General features: G+C 45.9%; 1 protein-coding gene across 1 annotated transcript in view; it reads right to left on the reverse strand.

Annotated features, from left to right (window-relative positions):
• The window catches only part of LOC137333810 (cadherin-8-like), a 156,993-nt gene that overhangs the window by 39,900 nt on the left and 98,355 nt on the right, over nt 1–18,738 (reverse strand). The window contains exons 5-6 of the mRNA XM_067998162.1: nt 16,207–16,374; nt 3,469–3,656 (exon numbers count right to left, since the gene is read on the reverse strand). Coding sequence (XP_067854263.1) covers nt 3,469–3,656; nt 16,207–16,374 — 356 coding nt within the window. The remainder of the gene's footprint in view (nt 1–3,468; nt 3,657–16,206; nt 16,375–18,738) is intronic.

Consider the following 18,738-nt stretch of genomic DNA (forward strand, 5'->3'; position numbering starts at 1 on the left):
ACGTTGCGCGGTTCACGAGCTTTCAGCTCCTCCCCTTACGGGCAGACCACTCTGCATCTTTTGTTCTACTCGGAAGGGCAGGCAACAGGATCTCAGGGAACTGACTGCGGGGGGAGGAGGGGTTACTGAGGGATGGTGCGAGGGAGCAGGGTTAACATCAATAGAGATACAGTCAGGACAAAGGGGCGCTGGCTGGGAGGGGTTAATGAGTGACAATGTGAGGGAACTGGATTAACATAAGTTGAGGTACAGTCAGTCACAAGGATGCTGGCTGGAAGGAGTTACAGGGCGACAGTGTGAGGGAGCTGGATTAATATCAGCACAGATACAAGTGCTGATTTTCTGCCCGGGCAGAATGGTGGTGTATATTTGGCAGACTGCAGTCCTCCTACCCCGCGCTGCACACCTATCCCCAATCTCCCACGATCAGGTTAATTTTTATATATTCAGTGGGCTCCCAGCAGAATTCCCATCTGCTTTGGGGAAACCACCTTGGGGGGGGGGGGAAGGAGGGAAATGGTTGGAGTAGACTTTGGGAGCCAGCAGCATGAATCGATTCAACAACAACTTGCATTTATATAGCGCCTTTAACGTAGTAAAACGTCCCAAGGCGCTTCACAGGAGCGATTATCAAACAAAATTTGATACTGAGTCACATAAGGAGATATTAGGACAGGTGTCCAAAAACTTGGTCAAAGAGGTAGGTTTTAAGGAGCGTCTTAAAGGAGGAGAGAGAGGAGAAAAGTCAGAGAGGTCTAGAGAGGGAATTCCTGAGCTTAGGGCCCAGGCAGCTGAAGGCACGGCCGCCAATGGTGGAGCAAAGGAAACTGGGAATGCGCAAGAGGCCAGAATTGGAGGAGCCCAGAGTTCTCGGAGGGTTGTAGGGCAGAAGGAGGTTACAGAGATAGGGAAGGGGGGCGAGGCCATGGAGGGATTTGAACACAAAGATAAGAATTTTAAATTTGAGGCGTCGATGGACCGGGAGCCAACGTAGGTCAGCGAGCGCAGGGGTATTGGGTGAACGGGACGGCAGCAGGCCAGAGTTTTTCCGTGGACCCAGGAGAGGCACACCTGCTCCTTTCAGCACCAACAATTAAAAATTTCCTGGGTTGTTTTTCTCAACAACTTCCAGAGTTCCCTTTAAGGAACGCTAGTTAGGTCTCAACGTCTGGTACAAATGGGCACGCCATGCAAGGAGCATGCTCTGCCCATTTGTGCTTCAAAATTGTAATCAGGGGCCTTATGTATGTGCTAGGACCTCGATTCACACATTACAAGTGGCCTCAAGCCTGAAACAGGCCAGTGTTCCAGCCTCCCATCTCAGGACCCTATCCAAGATGGCGGCGGCTGGAGCCAGGGCAGTCAGGGTGATAAGTGACCCAAAGCTATTTTCAGGCCACTACCTGCCTCATTTAGGCCAGGCTGAGTGAGTTTAAATAAGCCCTGACAGTCTGTAACACATTGAGAGAGTTACGGAGCCCAACAGCGTGAGGGAGCTGGATGAACATCAGTAGAGATGCAGCCTGCATCACTGGGCATTGGCTGAGAGATTTACGGAGATTTGACAGTGTGAAAGAAGTGGATTGACAAACAGGCACAGCTGGATGTGAGTTACCACAGTGCTAATGAAGGGATAGCTGCTGGTGTTAATTCAACTTCCTCACGTTGCAAGATTCAGCAATCCCTCTGAGCTTTCTCTTCCTGTTAATGCCTTTGGTACTTAAAGACAAATCAAAATATTCAAAGCAGGCTTACAGGCCGGCAAAAAAAACACAAAAAACATATCAAATATACTCATTCTTCTGTAAAGGGATTCTGATCTTGTGGCTCCCTCTTTAAAAAAGGGGTCCCAAACTGAGATTTCTCTTGAAGTGGAGATGCCGGTGATGGACTGGGGTTGACAATTGTAAACAATTTTACAACACCAAGTTATAGTCCAGCAATTTTATTTTAAATTCACAAGCTTTCGGAGGCTTCCTCCTTCGTCAGGTGAACGATGTGAAAAGAGAGATTTCTCTTGTAAGAGGGCTAAAGATGGTCAGACTTCTTCTTTGAAAGGCTCCCTAAAGGTGAGACTTTCTTCTGGAAACTCCATTTATTTTATTTTTCCTCTAAATGAACTTTGCAAAAAATAGGCGATCAATTGAATCCTGACAATTGTACATCTATATAGAGATGTCACAAAAATTAAACGTGCAGTGACACAGTCATGTTGAAAACTGAGAAACATTACATTTTTTTTATGCTGATGAGGCCATTACTGTGATTAATGCTCACATTTTCTCTCTGAAGTTTAATGACCTAATAAAATCCTTTGGAGAAAGTACCATCACAGGATGTCGACTGTTGCAGCAATTCATGAGCGCAAAGTATCACTTGCAAATTGATAGATTAAAGTAGCATCATTGTTAAAATCTCCGACAGAAGTCTCCTGTTAAACCTTTATAAGTTTTAGCCCCAGCTGGAGTACTGTGGCCAATTCTGGGCATCACACTTTAGGAAGGGTGTCAAGGCCTTAGAGAGGGCGCAGAGGAGATTTATTAGCATGGTCCCAGGGATGAAAGACTTCAGTTACGTGGAAAGACTGGAGAAGCTGGGGTTGTCCTCCTTAGAACAGAGAAGTTTAAGGGGAAATTTGATAGAGGTGTTCAAAATCATGAAGGGTTTTGACAGAGTAAATAAGGAGAAACTGTTTCCAGTGGCAGAAGGGTCTGTAACCAGAGGACACAGATTTAAGGTGATGTGCAAAAGAACCAGAGGCGACATGAGGAAAAAAAAATTTACGCAGCGAGTTGTTATGATCGGGAATGCGCTGCCTGAAAGGGCGGTGGAAGTAGATTCAATAGTAACTTTCACAAGGGAATTGGATAAATACTTGAAGAGGAAAAATTTGCAGGGCTATGGGGAAAGAGCAGGGGAATGGAACTTATTCAATAGCTCTTTCAAAGAGCTGGCATGGGCAGGATGGGCCGAATGGCCTCCTCCAGTGCTGTATCGTTCTATGAAATAGAGGTGAAATGGTGTGAATCAGAAGTAGTGGCAGTGATATTGCTTTTGCAATCATGGCACTGAATTGGGAGAGGCATTACTATTGGTGACAGTGCCTCTGAGCTCGGAAAGGTAACGGCTGATCACTATCCACAGAACCCTACTACAAAGGTCATGTATGGATGGTTCGGCAGTGATGCCTCCATAGTATTATACCGTGCCAGAATACATAGTCTTGGCTCACGAATGATGAATGGTCACTTGACCGAGGTAATGAGGGGTGCTTTTTACCCATGGGACTGTACCCCAGTAAGAGCAGCTTCATAAGGGGAGGATCATAACTTATCGGGGAGAGGGAGGGGGTTGAATTTTAATGTCATCCACTTTGAAATATTCCCCATTTCAATTCCACATCGGTCTCCCTGTTAATACATGGAACAACATTGCCTTGATGGAATTAAGAAAACGCATCAGGCTTACTTTTTTGAGAGTGACGATGCCCTCTTGGGTCTGGGAGTCTGTCGTGATCTCAAACACGCCCATCCCATCTCCATCGACGATATCATACAACGACCTGGCATTCTGTCCCACATCCCGGTCATTGGCTTTGACCCTTCCCGCAACATCACCGACTTGCATGTCCTCAAACACAGATAGATGGTAGAGGCCTTGAAGGAAACCAAGAAGATCATTGCACACAAGTCATCAATGCTTGTTAAAGGGGCGAGGGGGGGAAGAGTGGACATTATACAATAAAGCTCATGTCACAATATAAACAAGCAACTTTTTTCCTCCTCAATCTCCTACGAGCAAAAGGATTTGTTCTCTTCTATTACAATGTCCAACTCCAGAGACGTGAGCGTAAAATCTAGGCTGACATTCTCGGTGCAGTACTGAGGGAGTGCTGCACTGTCAGAGGTGCCGTCTTTCGGATGAGACATTAAACCGAGGCCCTGTCAGCCCTCTCAGGGGGATAGAGAAGATCTCATGACACTACTCGAAGGAGAGCAGGGGAGTTCTTCCCGGTGTCCTGGCCAATATTTATCCCTCAACCAACACCACTAAAACAGATTATCTGGTCATTATCTCATTGCTGTTTGCAGGAACTTGCTGTGCACAAATTAGCTGCTGCATTTCCTACACTACAACTGTGACGACATTTCAAAAGTACTTCATTGGCTGTAAAGCACTTTGGGACATCCTGAGGTCATAAAAGGAGCTAACTAAATAAATGCAAATCCTTTCTTTTCTTCTTTTTTTACAATAAATTTGATTCAGTGCAATATCCAAATGAAGTTGATGTCATTTTGACTGAGCGTGAACACAACAAAGCAATACCGTATGGTATATTAGATACTTTGTACAGTCAATTGTGCAATTGGGACAAAATGTCACCTCAGAATTCAATTCCCCAGCAATTTTGCCCCCTGTGATTTATAGAAGACCACTGAAATCTTAGTTATTCCAAAGAGCAGAATTTATCATTTGGTTGTTCAGTCCCAACCCTAACACTCAAGTCGTAGGTTCCCTGAGCAAAGGAACCAAACTGGCTGCAGTTGGCAAAAAGATTGTTCCTTACTATTTTCAGGGGCCTTAGTCTCTTGCCTGGCCAGGACCATAATGGTGGGGCCCACGTGCGCCCATTGCAGGACCTAGTAACCCTCATCTCACTGGGTATACTGACCGGCACCGCAACACCAGATCCCTTTCCAGACTCAGGAGCACGGCGCTCCCTAAGCTGAGGGAGACCCTGGCCCCAGCTCGACTCATCGTTAATGGGCAAACAGAAGTTCTGCCCAACAACGGGTTGGCATGGCAGAAAAAAAACGTTCATCACCGGCTCTTCACCATTTCCCTAGGGGTTACGGAGGGACACTGGCCAAGTCATGGCTGGAGACCAGTGGACCTCCCCTGCACCCCCTTCCCCAAAGAATTGCAGGCCCAGAGGGTTTGGCTTAAACCCTGGGCAACTGTAGCTATCCCAAGTCATATTCACGTAGCGGACTATTAGCCGAGCCTTATCCCTCTTGTGATGTTTCTGCTCAGAAGCCAATAACTTGAATTTGTTGACATCGGACCTCAGAGATACGAGGGGTTTCTTGATACGAGGGGTCTTATAGATTATGAATTTAATTACACTCAACAAATTGAGGAGGCCACCGCCTAGATTTTCCAATCAGTATTAGGAACACAGGAGTAGGCCATTCAGCCCCTCGTGCCTGCTCCGCCATTTGATAAGATCATGGCTGATCTGTGATCTAACTCCATATACCTGCCTTTGGCCCATATCCGGTAATACTTTTGGTTGCCAAAAAGCTATCTATCTCAGATTTAAATTTAGCAATTGAGCTAGTATCAATTGCCGTTTGCGGAAGAGAGTTCCAAACTTCTACAACCCTTTGTGTGTAGAAATGTTTTCTAATCTCGCTCCTGAAAGGTCTGGCTCTAATTTTTAGACTGTGCCCCCTACTCCTAAAATCCCCAACCAGCGGAAATAGTTTCTCTCTATCCACACTATCTGTTCCCCTTAACATCTTATAAACTTCAATCAGATCACCCCTTAACCTTCAAAACTCCAGAGAATACAACCCCAATTTGTGTAATCTCTCCTCGTAACTTAACCTTTGAAGTCCGGGTATCATTCTAGTAAACCTACGCTGCACTCCCTCCAAGGCCAATATGTCCTTCCGAAGGTGCGGTGCCCAGAACTGCTCACAATACTCCAGGTGCGGTCTAACCAGGGTTTTGTATAGCTGCAGCATAACTTCTGCCCCCTTGTACTCTAGTCCTCTAGATATAAAGGCCAGCATTCCATTTGCCTTCTTAATTATTTTCTGCACCTGTTCATGACACTTCAATGATCTATGTACCAGAACCCCTAAGTCCCTTTGGATATCCACGGTTTTTAACTTTTTACCATTTAGAAAGTACCCTGTTCTATCCTTTTTTGATCCAAAGTGGATGACCTCAGATTTGTCTACATTGAATTCCATTTGCCATTTTTGATGAATGCCTGGAGTTAAAGGCATTCCCTTCCCGTTGCATACCACACAACACACAATAGCTCCCAATATCCATCGGACAGTGCTATTGGAAGCAGCTCAGCGGATAACAAGGTGAAACAGTCAGCTTATTAACACTGCCAGTAACTCAGCTGTTAAAGCCTTTCCTTTTTCATTACCCATTATATTAAAAAAACCCTCACAGCAGGGTCACAGGCACCATTAATAAAACTGCCATTTCCCAGCATTTCCTGCGATTCACGCCAAGTAACTCCAAAGATCTGAGTCGTCAAGATCATATTTCAAAACAATTTGATTTTTTAAATTCATGTTCTCCCATTCACATCCACTCTTGAAGTGTTGACCCGAGCTGGGGTATGGTGACCTGGGTGCCACTCACCCTCTGGTACCTCAAGCAAGAAGTGGCCACACTTCATGTTTGAGCCTAGGGGGTACGGTAGTTTAGTTGTTATGTTACTAGACTAGTAATTCCAGAGAAATGCATGTTCAAATCCCACCAAGGCTGCTTAAGAATTGATTTTAGTTTAAATAATCTGGAAATAAAAAGCTGGTATCAGTCAACATGACCATGCAGCTGTCAGATGGCCATTAAACAAGGTTTAGCTACTGTCCTTTAGGGAAGGAAACCTGCTGTCCTTATCCAGCCTGGGCCGAAAATGTGACTCCAGTCCCACACCAACATGGTTGACTCTTAACTGCCCTCCAAAGTGGCCTAACAAGCCATTCCGTTGAAGAAGGCCCAACACCACCTTCTCAGGTCATTAAATGCCAGCCTTGCCAACGATGCCCACATGCCAATAATGAATGATAAATGAAAATAGCAAGAAAGGCTTTTTGAATATCACAGCCAAGCCCAGTCCAGGCCCCGTCCAACATTCACACTTGCCAGCAGGAGTCATTGGTACCAGGCATTGAACATAGGAACAGGAGGAGGCCATTAAGCCCCTCGCACCTGTTCCACCATTCAATTAGATCATATCTGATCTGTATCTTAACTCCATCTACCCGCCTTGGTTCCGTTACCCTTCCCTAACAAAAATCTATCAATCTCAGGTTTTACATTTTTAATTGACCCCCAGTCTCAATAGCCTTTTGGGGGAGAGAGTTCCAGATTTCCACTACCCTTTGTGTGAAGAAATGTTTCTTGACATCACTCCTGAGTGGACTAGCTCTAATTTTAAAGCTATGCCCCCTTGTTCTGGACTCCCCCCACCAGAGGAAGCAGTTGAGTGTCCTAACCCGCAATCCTTAAAGGAACCACTGAGGGCTGCTAATGAAACGGCTTTTGGCCCACCAAAATAACTCTGGCCCGCTGGCAGCCCATTCGAGTCCCCCTTGGGATCACCTCCCATCCTCTCTCCTCCTCCTCCTCCTCTTCCCACACCCGACCTGCGGGCCAGCTCAGCACGGGAGCCATTCGATTTCCCGCCTTCCCACAGCCCACAAGCTGCGGCGGGGTGCCCGCTTGACACATGCAGCTTGCTGGCGTCATGTTAACCAGGCCCAGGCCTCAAAATGGCGTGAGCCTCACGCCAGCAGCGATGGGTGGGCGGCAGGCCAGTTGGCGGACTTCCCAATCGTTTCAGGCGGAAGTCGAAGGTCGCCTGCCCCATGAGATTAGCAAAACCTCTTGGCCCAACTGTTCTCCATTTTTTTCACCCTCGTTCCTTCTTTAGATCTCACTGTGCCACCCACCATTGCCTTGGCCGGAAGAGGTCATGACCTTGTTCCCGTAGCTCTGCCATTGGGCCTATTTTGAGGCAGCTGCTAAGAAGTACGGAAAAGGGAGTAGAAGTTATGCTACAGCTGTACAAAGCCCTGGTTAGACCACACCTGGAGTATTGTATTCAGTTCTGGGCACCGCACCTTAGGAAGGAATTATTAGCCATGGAGTGAATGCAGCGTAGATTTACTAGAATGATAGCTGGACTCCAAGGGTTAAATCACGAGGAGAAATTGCACAAACTAGGGTTGTATTCCCTGGAATTTAGAAGATTAAGGGCTGATTTGATCGAAGTTTTCAAGATAATAACGGGAACTGATAGGATAGATAGAGAGAAACCATTTCCGCTGGTTGGGGAGTCTAGGATGAGGGGACATAGCCTAAAAATTAGAGCCAGGACTTTCAGGAGTGAAGTTAAGAAACGCTTCTACACGCAAAGGGTGGTAGAAGTTGGGAACTCTCTTCCACAAATGGCAGTTGATAGATCATAGAATCATAGAATCATAGAAGTTACAACATGGAAACAGGCCTTTCGGCCCAACATGTCCATGTTGCCCAGTTTATACCACTAAGCTAGTCCCAATTGCCTGCACTTGGCCCATATCCCTCTATACCCATCTTACCCATGTAACTGTCCAAATGCTTTTTAAAAGACAAAATTGTACCCGCCTCTACTACTGCCTCTGGCAGCTCGTTCCAGACACTCACCACCCTTTGAGTGAAAAAATTGCCCCCCTGGACCCTTTTGTATCTCTCCCCTCTTGATGCTAGCTCAATTTTAAATCTGAGATTGATAGATTTTTATTAACCAAAGGTATTAATGGATATGGGGCTAAGGCGGGTATATGGAGTTAGGTCACAGATCAACCATGATCTCATTTAATGGCAGAATAGGCTCGAGGGGCTAAATGGCCTATTCCTGTTCCTATATTCCTATGATCCTACTGAGTGACCTGGGTTGACTCTCACACCAACAATCGGATCTCATCAGCCCAGTCTCTGGTTGGCGCCTCTCTATGATAGCCATGTAGTCAAGCTCTGCAGTGCACTATGTGTAACATGGCACCTGCTGACCTATGTGTCTTAATTCTCCATGTGCTGCTGCCTCATTCACTGTCTCTGGAATAACATGTTGAAAGAGCACAGGGGAGACAAGCAAAAAGTTAAACAGAACAATGTCAAAGAGGGGGAAATAGCACTTTCCAGGAAAGATGCCAAGTGACTTTGTTGTAGGCACTTACTGGAAATCAATGAAGATTGGCGAGCCAAGAAAAGCTGACGCTCGCTTCGTTAAGGAATTCATCGCACTGAGGATGTCAATGTTGGAAGCTCCCAAACCACTAGGCACTGAAGAAATAAAAAAGAAAGCCCCCAGCCTCCCCCTCAACAATGCCTTAAGAGTGGGATATGTACCCCCCCACCCACTGTGTTATTGTCATATAGACCAGGAAAGCCCCATGTTGAATCATTAGTCTAGATTCTGCTCCCTGAACTGAGGAGGGGAGAAAAAATTAGCCAATGGTCAAATTCCTGACTGCAATGCGCTAACCACTACTTGAAAGTGAGGACGGCGTCGCATGGCTGCGATGCCTCCATAGTCAAATAGAAACTCACTGCCTTTGCTCGCACTCATAGGTTAGTGAATTGGGCAAGGTACTAGTAGGCTGGTGACAAGCACGAGTCAGTGACTTTGGGAAAGATAGTTGGAAAAGAAAAGAGCAAGTGATCCAATTGTTCACCACTTTCTGGAAGAACAGATGCAGGTTGTAACCATAGTGATGTAGGGCAAGGTATTCCGTTAGAGTCAGGAATAACATTGTATTGGTGTGAGGTCTGTTTTTAACTCATCATTGTTAATTAAAGCTTTCAACAAATCTTAATGTACCTGTTTGAGAGCTCATGTTGAGACAAAGGGCCCTTTCAAGAATGAATTTATTACGATCATTAAAAATAAAGCAATCTTCCACAGTGAGAAGGAACGTTTCCCCTTATTGTTAGGCCTAAAATGTAATTTCTGTTACTTAACGTGATCACAGAAATTTTGTTTGCTGCCTGACCAAAAACTTTCAGTCTAAAAGTTGCAGGAAGGTTTTTTAAGTTCAGGTAATGGGAAGAAAAATAAACTACCAACCAACATATAGCTAAACAAAACAAAACATTTTTAAGTTAAGGAGCCTTATTGAAGGATCAAGGCCCAGGTTCAGGACCACCGCTAAACTGAAAAGAGCATGAGGGTAGATGAGGTGAATCAGGAAGTAGTGGTTAAGTGACACCAAGATTGAAGTTTAAAAGCCTGTGATTGTAAGAGAAAGGGGAGGTTGAGGGAGATAAGGACCAAGAGTGCGTTTTCAAGGAGAGAAGAGGAGCAGAGAGGAGGAGAGGAAAAGAGGGGAGAGGAGAGGCGGGGAGAGGAGGGGAGAGATGGAGAGTTTGACATGTGGCAGCAAATGTTGAAGCAATATGAGTTTATAACTGTTAGTTTAACGCTAAGGTCAAGGTCTGGAGCTTCTCATTGTTACGCTGCCTTGATGATGTCAGTAGCACTCACTAAGAAAACGAGAGTGTGCTTTTGGAAAATTGGCCCAACTGAATCACCCTCCAACACGTAACGCAATGCGTGCATGAAAGTCTGTTGGCCCTGTGTAATCATTTTTAAACAACCAACATCTATTTGGGATTTGAAAGTGCAATAATCTGTGTGTTCACATTCAACTTAAGAGAGTCAAGCAGGACGAGCGATATAGTCAACAAAATGACAGGCATCCACCAATCATTTCACATGCCATTTTTTAAAATCAGCACGGACTGGATGGTGCAGTGAATCTGTTGCTGGTCTTTGGGGCCTGGAGTCAAGTCCAGCTTACATTGATGGGATGAGAGTCTCCTTTCCTCAAAAAAGAAAGTTGATCCGTCTTTCAGATGAGACGTTAAACCAAGGTCCTGTCTGCCCTCTCAAGCGGACATAAAAGATCCCATCACAATATTTCGAAGAAGAGCAGGGGAGTTCTCCCTGGTGTCCTGGTCAATTTTTATCCCTCAACCAACATCACTAAAACCGATCATCATCACATTGCTGTTTGTGGGACTTTGTTGCGCACAAATTGACTGATGCGTTTCCTACACTGTAGAGGAGAGGAGAAGGGAGGAGCGGAGAGGAGAGGGGAGAGGAGGGGAGAGGAGAGAGGAAAGGACAGGAGTGGAGAGGAGAAGAGAGAAGAGAGGGGAGGAGAGAAGAGGAGAGGGGAGGAGAGGAAAGGGGATAGGAGGGGACAGGAGAGGAGAGAGGAAAGGAGAGGAGGGGAGAGGGGAGAGGAGTGAAGTGGAGAGGAGAGAAGAAGAGAGGAGATTGAAAAGTGAGCAGAGGAGACAAGAGGAGAAGAGGTGAGGGGAGAGGAGAGGAGAGGGGAGGAGAGGGAAGAGCAGTGGAGAGTAGAGGAGAGGACAGAAGAGGAGAAGGGAAGGGGAGAGGAGTTTTTTTTTATTCGTTCATGGAATGTGGGCGTTGCTGGCAAGGCCAGCATTTATTGCCCATCCCTAAATGCCCTTGAGAAGGTGGTGGTGAGCCACCTTCTTGAACCGCTGCAGTCCATGTGGTGAAGGTCCTCCCATAGTGCTGTTAGGAAGGGAGTTCCAGGATTTTGTCCCAGCGACGATGAAGGAACGGCGATATATTTCCAAGTCAGGATGGTGTGTGACTTGGAGGGGAACATGCAGGTGGTGTTGTTCCCATGTGCCTGCTGCCCTTGTCCTTCTAGGTGGTAGAGGTTGTAGGTTTGGGAGGTGCTGTCAAAGAAGCCTTGGTGAGTTGCTACAGTGCATCCTGTGGATGGTACACACTGCAGCCACAGTACACCAGTGGTGAAGGGAGTGAATGTTTAGGATGGTAGATGGGGTGCCAATCAAGCGGGCTGCTTTGTCCTGGATGGTGTCGAGCTTTTTGAGTGTTGTTGGAGCTGCACTCATCCAGGCAAGTGGAGAGTATTCCATCACACTCCTGACTTGTGCCTTGTAGATGGTGGAAAGGATTTGGGGAGTCAGGAGGTGAGTCACTCGCTGCAAAATACCCAGCCTCTGATCTGCTCTTGTGGCCACAATATTTATGTGGCTGGTCCAGTTAAGTTTCTGGTCAATGGTGACCCCCCAGGATGTTGATAGTGGGGGATTCGGCGATGGTAATACCGTTGAATGTCAAGGGGAGGTGGTTAGACTCTCTCTTCAGTGGAGAGGGGTGTGGAGGGAAGGGGAGGGGAGAGGAGGAGAGGAGAAGAGAGGAGATTGAAAGGAGAGGAGAGAGGACAGGAGAAAACATTGCAAGTTCGATGTGCAATGTGGGTTAATAATTGTTCATTCAACTCTAAGGAACGATGAATGAAAGTCAGCACTGCAGCAATGGAATTGAGGATAAGCCTTGGCCTACTCTTTGACCTGCTGTTCACTGGCCTGTTCTTTCCTCTTTCTGGGCATCTGTCCATTGTTGCTTAAATATTTTAAAGCCTCAAATATGCTTTGGTGACCTTGCACTCTTGCAATGTAGTGTGTGGTGGGAATAACATACAAACCTCATAATGCTGTGTGGAGCTTATCTGGTCTGTAATATAAAATGTGTTCACCAGCTACTATAGATGAAAGATTGTCAATATATATTAAAATTCAGTTGCAACAAAGTATGAACTCAAACACCCTTTTGCTTTTTTTCTGTTTTTTCCCTCAAAATATTTTGTTTCCCTTGTGAGTACCATTGATATCATCAAGGCAGTGTGACAAAGAGAAATTCCAGAGCTTGACCTTAGAGTTAAATTAATAGTTATTAACTCACATTGCTTCAAAATTTGCTGTCATATGTCAATCTCCTCTCCTCTCCTCTGCTCGCCCCTCCCCTCTTCTCCCCTCCCCTCCCCTCACTCCCCTCCTCTTTTCTCCTCTCCTTGCCCTCCTCCCTTTTCCTCTTCTCTCCTCTCCTCCCCCCTCCTCTACTCTCCCCTCCCTCCCCTCCTCTCATCTCCTCAAGATGCTGACACTTGCTGGAGTATCTTTCCAAAGGCCTTGGCTGCCATCTGGTACCTCAGCCAAATGCCCATTCCTCATGCATGAGGCTGGACAATGAGTGCCAACGAGGGTGTGGGTAGGCAGTATAGCTGAGGCCGATCCCATACTGCCCTGAAGTCCACACATGCTTTTGCCAGCATGAGTCACTCTACAGCACTCAGTCTAACCTTTCTCCTCCCCAGCCCGTGGTATTGTCCACCCCAGTGGCACTGCAGCCCATGGTATTGTCCATGCCACCACAGCTGATCTGCACTGACTAAGGACTGGACCTTGTATAATCCTGATATATATGGGTCAGATCCACTCTGGGTAGTGCCAATTGGGAAGTACAACCTGTTAACTTTAATACTCTCCACTTGCCTGGATGAGTGCAGCTCCAACAACACTCAAGAAGCTCGACACCATCCAGGACAAAGCAGCTCGCTTGATTGGCACCTCATCCACCACCCTAAACATTCACTCTCTTCACCACCGGCGCACTGTAGCTGCAGTGTGTACCATCCACAGGATGCACTGCAGCAACTCGCCAAGGCTTCTTCGACAGCACCTCCCAAACCCGCGACCTCTGCTACCTAGAAGGACAAGGGCAGCAGGCACATGGGAACAACACCACCTGCACGTTCCCCTCCAAGTCACACACCATCCCGACTTGGAAATATATCGCCGTTCCTTTATCGTCGCTGGGTCAAAATTCTGGAACCCCCCCAACTAACAGTGCTATGGGAGAAGCTTCACCACATGGGCTGCAGTGGTTCAAGAAGGTGGCTCACCACCTCCTTCTCAAGGGCAATTAGGGATGGGCAATAAATGCTGGCCTTACCAGCGATGCCCATACCCCATGAATGAATAAATAAAAATTTTCCATGGGATTGCTAATGGCGAGACTGGCTCTTTGAAAGGGATCCTGATATTGTGTCAAGGAGATTAAATTACAAACACAGGCCACCTATCTTCAGAAAACTTTAACAGGGGTGTTGTGATAATTCATAGGGGTTTATTTTCCGATTGACAAAGTTCACATATGAACCCTTTGGGCAGTTGTGCTACATCCTCCTGTGTGCTACTTTTAGGCAGGCGTCAACCTGGTCGTTTTAAATAAGTCAACAACCGCTGAAAAATAGCACATAGCAAAATGTGGTGGGAGCACATTAAACGTTCGGGCTTGAACTGCGGCGAATGGAAAATACTCGCCATTAGTACTGATGTCTCGGTCTTAGTTTGAGGCCTACGTGCAGAATGGTCCTTTCCCAAAAAAAACGCAGAGTACTCAGACCAGCTCGGTCAGTTATTTTTTGTCAGATGTTTGGCATGAGTAAGTGACCTATGAATGTTTATGTGACTATTTATTTTAACAAATATGTAATTACTTTAGGCTCTGGGAGTTATTTGTATTTTTTTCCCGTGTGATTAGATAACCATGGTGTCCTGTGCCAATGACCCTTTTCTCGAAATTAAGCAATGGGAGAGAAAGAACTCCCCCAATGGCTCAGTGAATTTATCCAGTTAGTAATTGATTCCATACACACCAGCAAGGCCCGGGAACCCATTCCCAGTCCACGCTGAATTAGCCAATCTCAACTAGGGTGACATTAGGGGTGTGACTATTGGCTTTGACGTCCATTGCTTAAGCATGGGGAAAATCAGCCGAGGTTCCTGCTCCTGATCGCTGTCCAGTGACCCTGACTGGAAGTGTATGTGTGTGTGTGTGTGTGTGTGTGTGGCTGTTTAGTAAGAAGATAATTGGACTTGGCTGTAATACTATCTACAGTCAACTCGCTTGCTGACACTCATTGTCAGGGCATTCACAGGAAAACTGGATTAGTACAAGAGAAGGAACTGTACCCCAGTAGGGGAGTCAATACTGTCAGGGAAGGAGGGGGCAAATCAAAAACAATGTGGGGGGTGGTGTCATCATTTTCTGCATTGACTGTGAATTGTATAATCACACTTAACATAGATAACAAAGTACTTCTCAGGGACGTAATCAAATAAAAGGACGCCAAGCCAAAGGAGATATGAGGAGGGTGACCATAAACTTGGATAAAGTGGTGGCTAACTCTCTCTCCTCCTTTAAGACACTCTTTAAAACCTACCTCTTTGACCAAGCATGTGGTCACCTGTCCTAATGTCTCCTTTGACTCGGTTTCAATTTGTGACTGATTACGCTCCTGTGAAGCGCCTTGGGACGTTTTTGCTACGTTAAAGGCACTATATAAATGCAAGTTGTTGTTTATGGAGGGCTTTAAATCAGGAAAGGAAGGTAGAGAAACGGAGGGGTTTTAGGGAATTTCAGAGTGTGGGAGCAAGACAGCTGAAGACACAGTCACCAATGATGGGGCAAAAGGAGTGGGGGGAATGCAGAAGAGGCCAAAGTCAAGAAGAACTGAGAGTTTGTGGGGGAGGGGCGAGGCAATGGAAGGATTTAAATACTAGAATGAGAGTTTTAACTTTGAGGCTTTGGTGTATTAGGAGCCAATGTAGGTCAGCGAGGACACGGGTGACGGCGAGCGGGACTTGGTGCAGAATCGGATATAATAGCAAACTCATGTTCAGGGCCATGGACGAGATAGGGATATAGAGTTGAGCAGGTTGGCACCTTGGCATCTAATGGAGCCTTCAGCACCTCCCAAGAGGGAGGAAGTAAAGTTTGAGGGAGAGTCATACCTTCTAGAGGCTGGTTACAGGGGCTTGGCACCAGCCTGGAGGTAGACTCTCAGTTGCGAGAATCAGGCCAGGCAGCCAAAGAGAGAATCATAGAATCATACAGCACAGAAGGAGGCCATTCGACCCATTGTGTCTGTGCCAGCTCTTTGGAAGAGCTAGCCAATTAGTCCCACTCCCCCGCTCTTTGCCCAAAGCCCTGCAAATTTCTCCTTCGAAATAGTGCCATGGGATCTTTTACGTACAGCTGGAAGGGCAGACGGGGCCCAAGCTTAACGTCTCATCTGAAAACTAAAACAGTGGGGATAAAAAACAATTGGTAATGCAAATGCACACACTGAAATACAAATGACAAAAAGAATCAGTTCAATGAGGTGAAAACTGGTGCAAGAGAGTTTGTCCTGTGAAAACTTCAGGGAACAATGAGAGATTGGGGGGTGGAGGGGGGGGGGGGGCGATAATCAGACTGCAGATCGAGGAAGCCCAGTGAGAAGTATGTAGGGTGTGTGACAATCAGAATCACGTTCATTGGAGGATTTGAGGAGTACATTTTGCCTTTGGAGAAAGGCACTGAGCCGTGTCAAATCGTGCAGATGGAAGCCGTACGGGTGACTGCTCAAGTGCTGATTATATAACATAAGCCTTGTTCCACAGTTTTTTTTTATTAATAACCTGTATGCCTTCAATATATAACAATAAGAAAAGAGAAATCTTACACGTGGTTTAAAATCGAAGCACATAACAGTCGTGATTGATGGAACTTACTCTGTGTAAACTTGGGTGGGTTGTCATTGACATCAGTCAACGTGATGGTAACAGTTGTCGTCCCGGAGAGGCCTCCCATGTGGCCTCCCATATCCTTTGCTTGTATCACCACGAGATATTCCTCCCTCGCTTCCCGATCCATGTTCGGAAGGGCAGTCCTTATAATTCCTGGTGCAGAAAATGAGATTGTGCGTTAAAAAAAAAAGAAGCTCTAAACGTGAAAGGTTAAACTCACTTTTATTATTCAATAGACGCCGCCTATTTTTATTAAAATCTTTTTTCTGTGAAAATGTATTTTTGGAACAGGAATATAGATTCACTCATGTGCATTGCCATTCAAGTCATAGTGCCAGGGGAAATTTAATCTACCAGTATTGCTGTCTACTCTTCTAAAACCATGACACTCAAGGGATCTGTAATATGCTCAGAGTTGACTTCTCCTGATCCCGATTTTCATTGTCCTTTCCTTGAGGACACTACTCCTTGGAAAACAGTTCAATAACTCAAGAGCCAGCAGTTCCCTTTATCCTCCTTTTACCTTGTACACTTCTAATCGTAGCAGCCAAGTACATTCTCAGCTAAATTAATTAAATGTCTACCTGAGAGAGGGTAGCCCTCCTTTCACCTCTGGCAGTTCAGAGTTCAAACCCAGCCCAGACTGATGGGATGAAAGTCTTCTTTCACCGCTGACTGCAAAGTCACAGCGCGAAATGAGTTTGAGCTTCAGCTTCCATTGGGTTCCCATCACACAACATTCGCTGCAATTCAGAAATTCAGAAAAGTCACACTACATGGCGGTTGGGATGGAGGTGTCAAACTGGTGCAGTAGGCGTTAAGGTATTGCATTGAGGTAGAGCAGGGAGAGCTTGATCCTTCCAATAAGCCATGTAGGACCTCACACCAGATGCACAAATTGGACAATAAAATCCATTCCTAAGCACTGTTTTGAATAGGGAAACATCTAAACCAGCTCTGGCTCAGTGGGGTTGTACTTTCACCTCTGATGACAAAAAGTTTGTGGGTTCAATCCCCACTCTAGATACTTTGAGCACAACATCTAGGCTGGCACTCCAGCGCTGTACTGAGGGAGTGCTGTGCTGTCTATTGGATGAGATATTAAACTGAGGTCCTGTCTGCCCTCTCAGGTGGATATAAGATATTTTTGAAAAAGAGCTGGTAGGTTCTCCCTCGCATCCTGGCCAATATTTAGCTCTCAACTAACATCACTAAAAACAGATAATCTGGTCATTATCTCATTGCTGTTAGTGGGACCTTGCTGCAGGCAAATTGGCTGCTGCATTTCCTACATTACAACCATGACTACTCTTCAAAAATAGTAATTCATTGGCTGGAAAACGCTTTGGGATATCTTGAGATTGTGAAAGGTGCAATATAAATGTAAGTTCTTTCTTCTTTTTAAAGAAGGCTGTTTAAAAATAAAATTAACCTTCCTCTCTTCTCCCCTCCTTTCCTGAAGGTCCTGACTCTTGCTGGAGTCAAGTTCACCTGCGTCAGTGGTACTGTGGTGTCGTTGGGTTGAAGGGAAAAAATTTACAGGGCAATGGGGAAAGAGCAGGGGGGAATGGGACTAATTGGATAGCTCTTTCAAAGAGCCGTCACAGGCACGATGGGCCGAATAGCCTTCTCCTGTGCTGTGCCTACTATGATACTATGGTACTATGATAGTCATAGGAAATACTTCCCAATTTCCACATCATTTTTCACGTACAAGCCTATGAAACCATGTATATGTGTGTGGAGGGGGGTTGGGAGGAGGGGCGATTGGGGGGTGGGATTATCACAGTTGGGCCCAATACGACTCTCACCTGTTGCCCACATAATTCGCAACTGTCAGCAAGGAAATCATGGCAGACTCTTCCTTCCCTTCCAATAGATCAATTATAGGTCAAAATCATGAAGAGTTTTGATAAAATAAATAAGAAGAAACTGTTTCCAGTGGCAGGAGGGTTAGTAGCCAGAGGACACAGATTTAAGGTGATCGGCAAAAGAACCAGAGGCAACATGAGGAACATAAGGACATAAGAAATAGGGGCAGGAGTAGGCCATACAGTCCCTCAAGCCTGCTCCATGGCTGATCATCAACCTCAACTCCACTTTCCTGCCCGATCCCCATATCCCTTGATTTCCCCTCGAGTCCAAAATTCTATCTATCTCAGCCTTGAATATACTCAACGACTCAGCATCCACAGCCCTCTGGGGTAGAGAAACAAAAATGTCGGAAACATTTTTTTTTTGTACGCAGCGAGTTGTTATGTTCTGGAATGCACTGCCTGAAATGGTGGTGGAAGCAGATTCAATAGTAACTTTCAAAAGGGAAATGGATAAATACTTGAAGGGAAGAAATTTACAGGGCAATGGGGAAAGAGCAGGGGGGAATGGGACTAATTGGATAGCTCTTTCAAAGAGCCGTCACAGGCACGATGGGCCGAATAGCCTTCTCCTGTGCTGTGCCTACTATGATACTATGGTACTATGATAGTCATAGGAAATACTTCCCAATTTCCACGGCAT

The sequence above is a fragment of the Heptranchias perlo genome, chromosome 16 (genome assembly GCF_035084215.1).
Source record: "Heptranchias perlo isolate sHepPer1 chromosome 16, sHepPer1.hap1, whole genome shotgun sequence".
Taxonomy (NCBI): Eukaryota; Metazoa; Chordata; class Chondrichthyes; order Hexanchiformes; family Hexanchidae; genus Heptranchias; species Heptranchias perlo.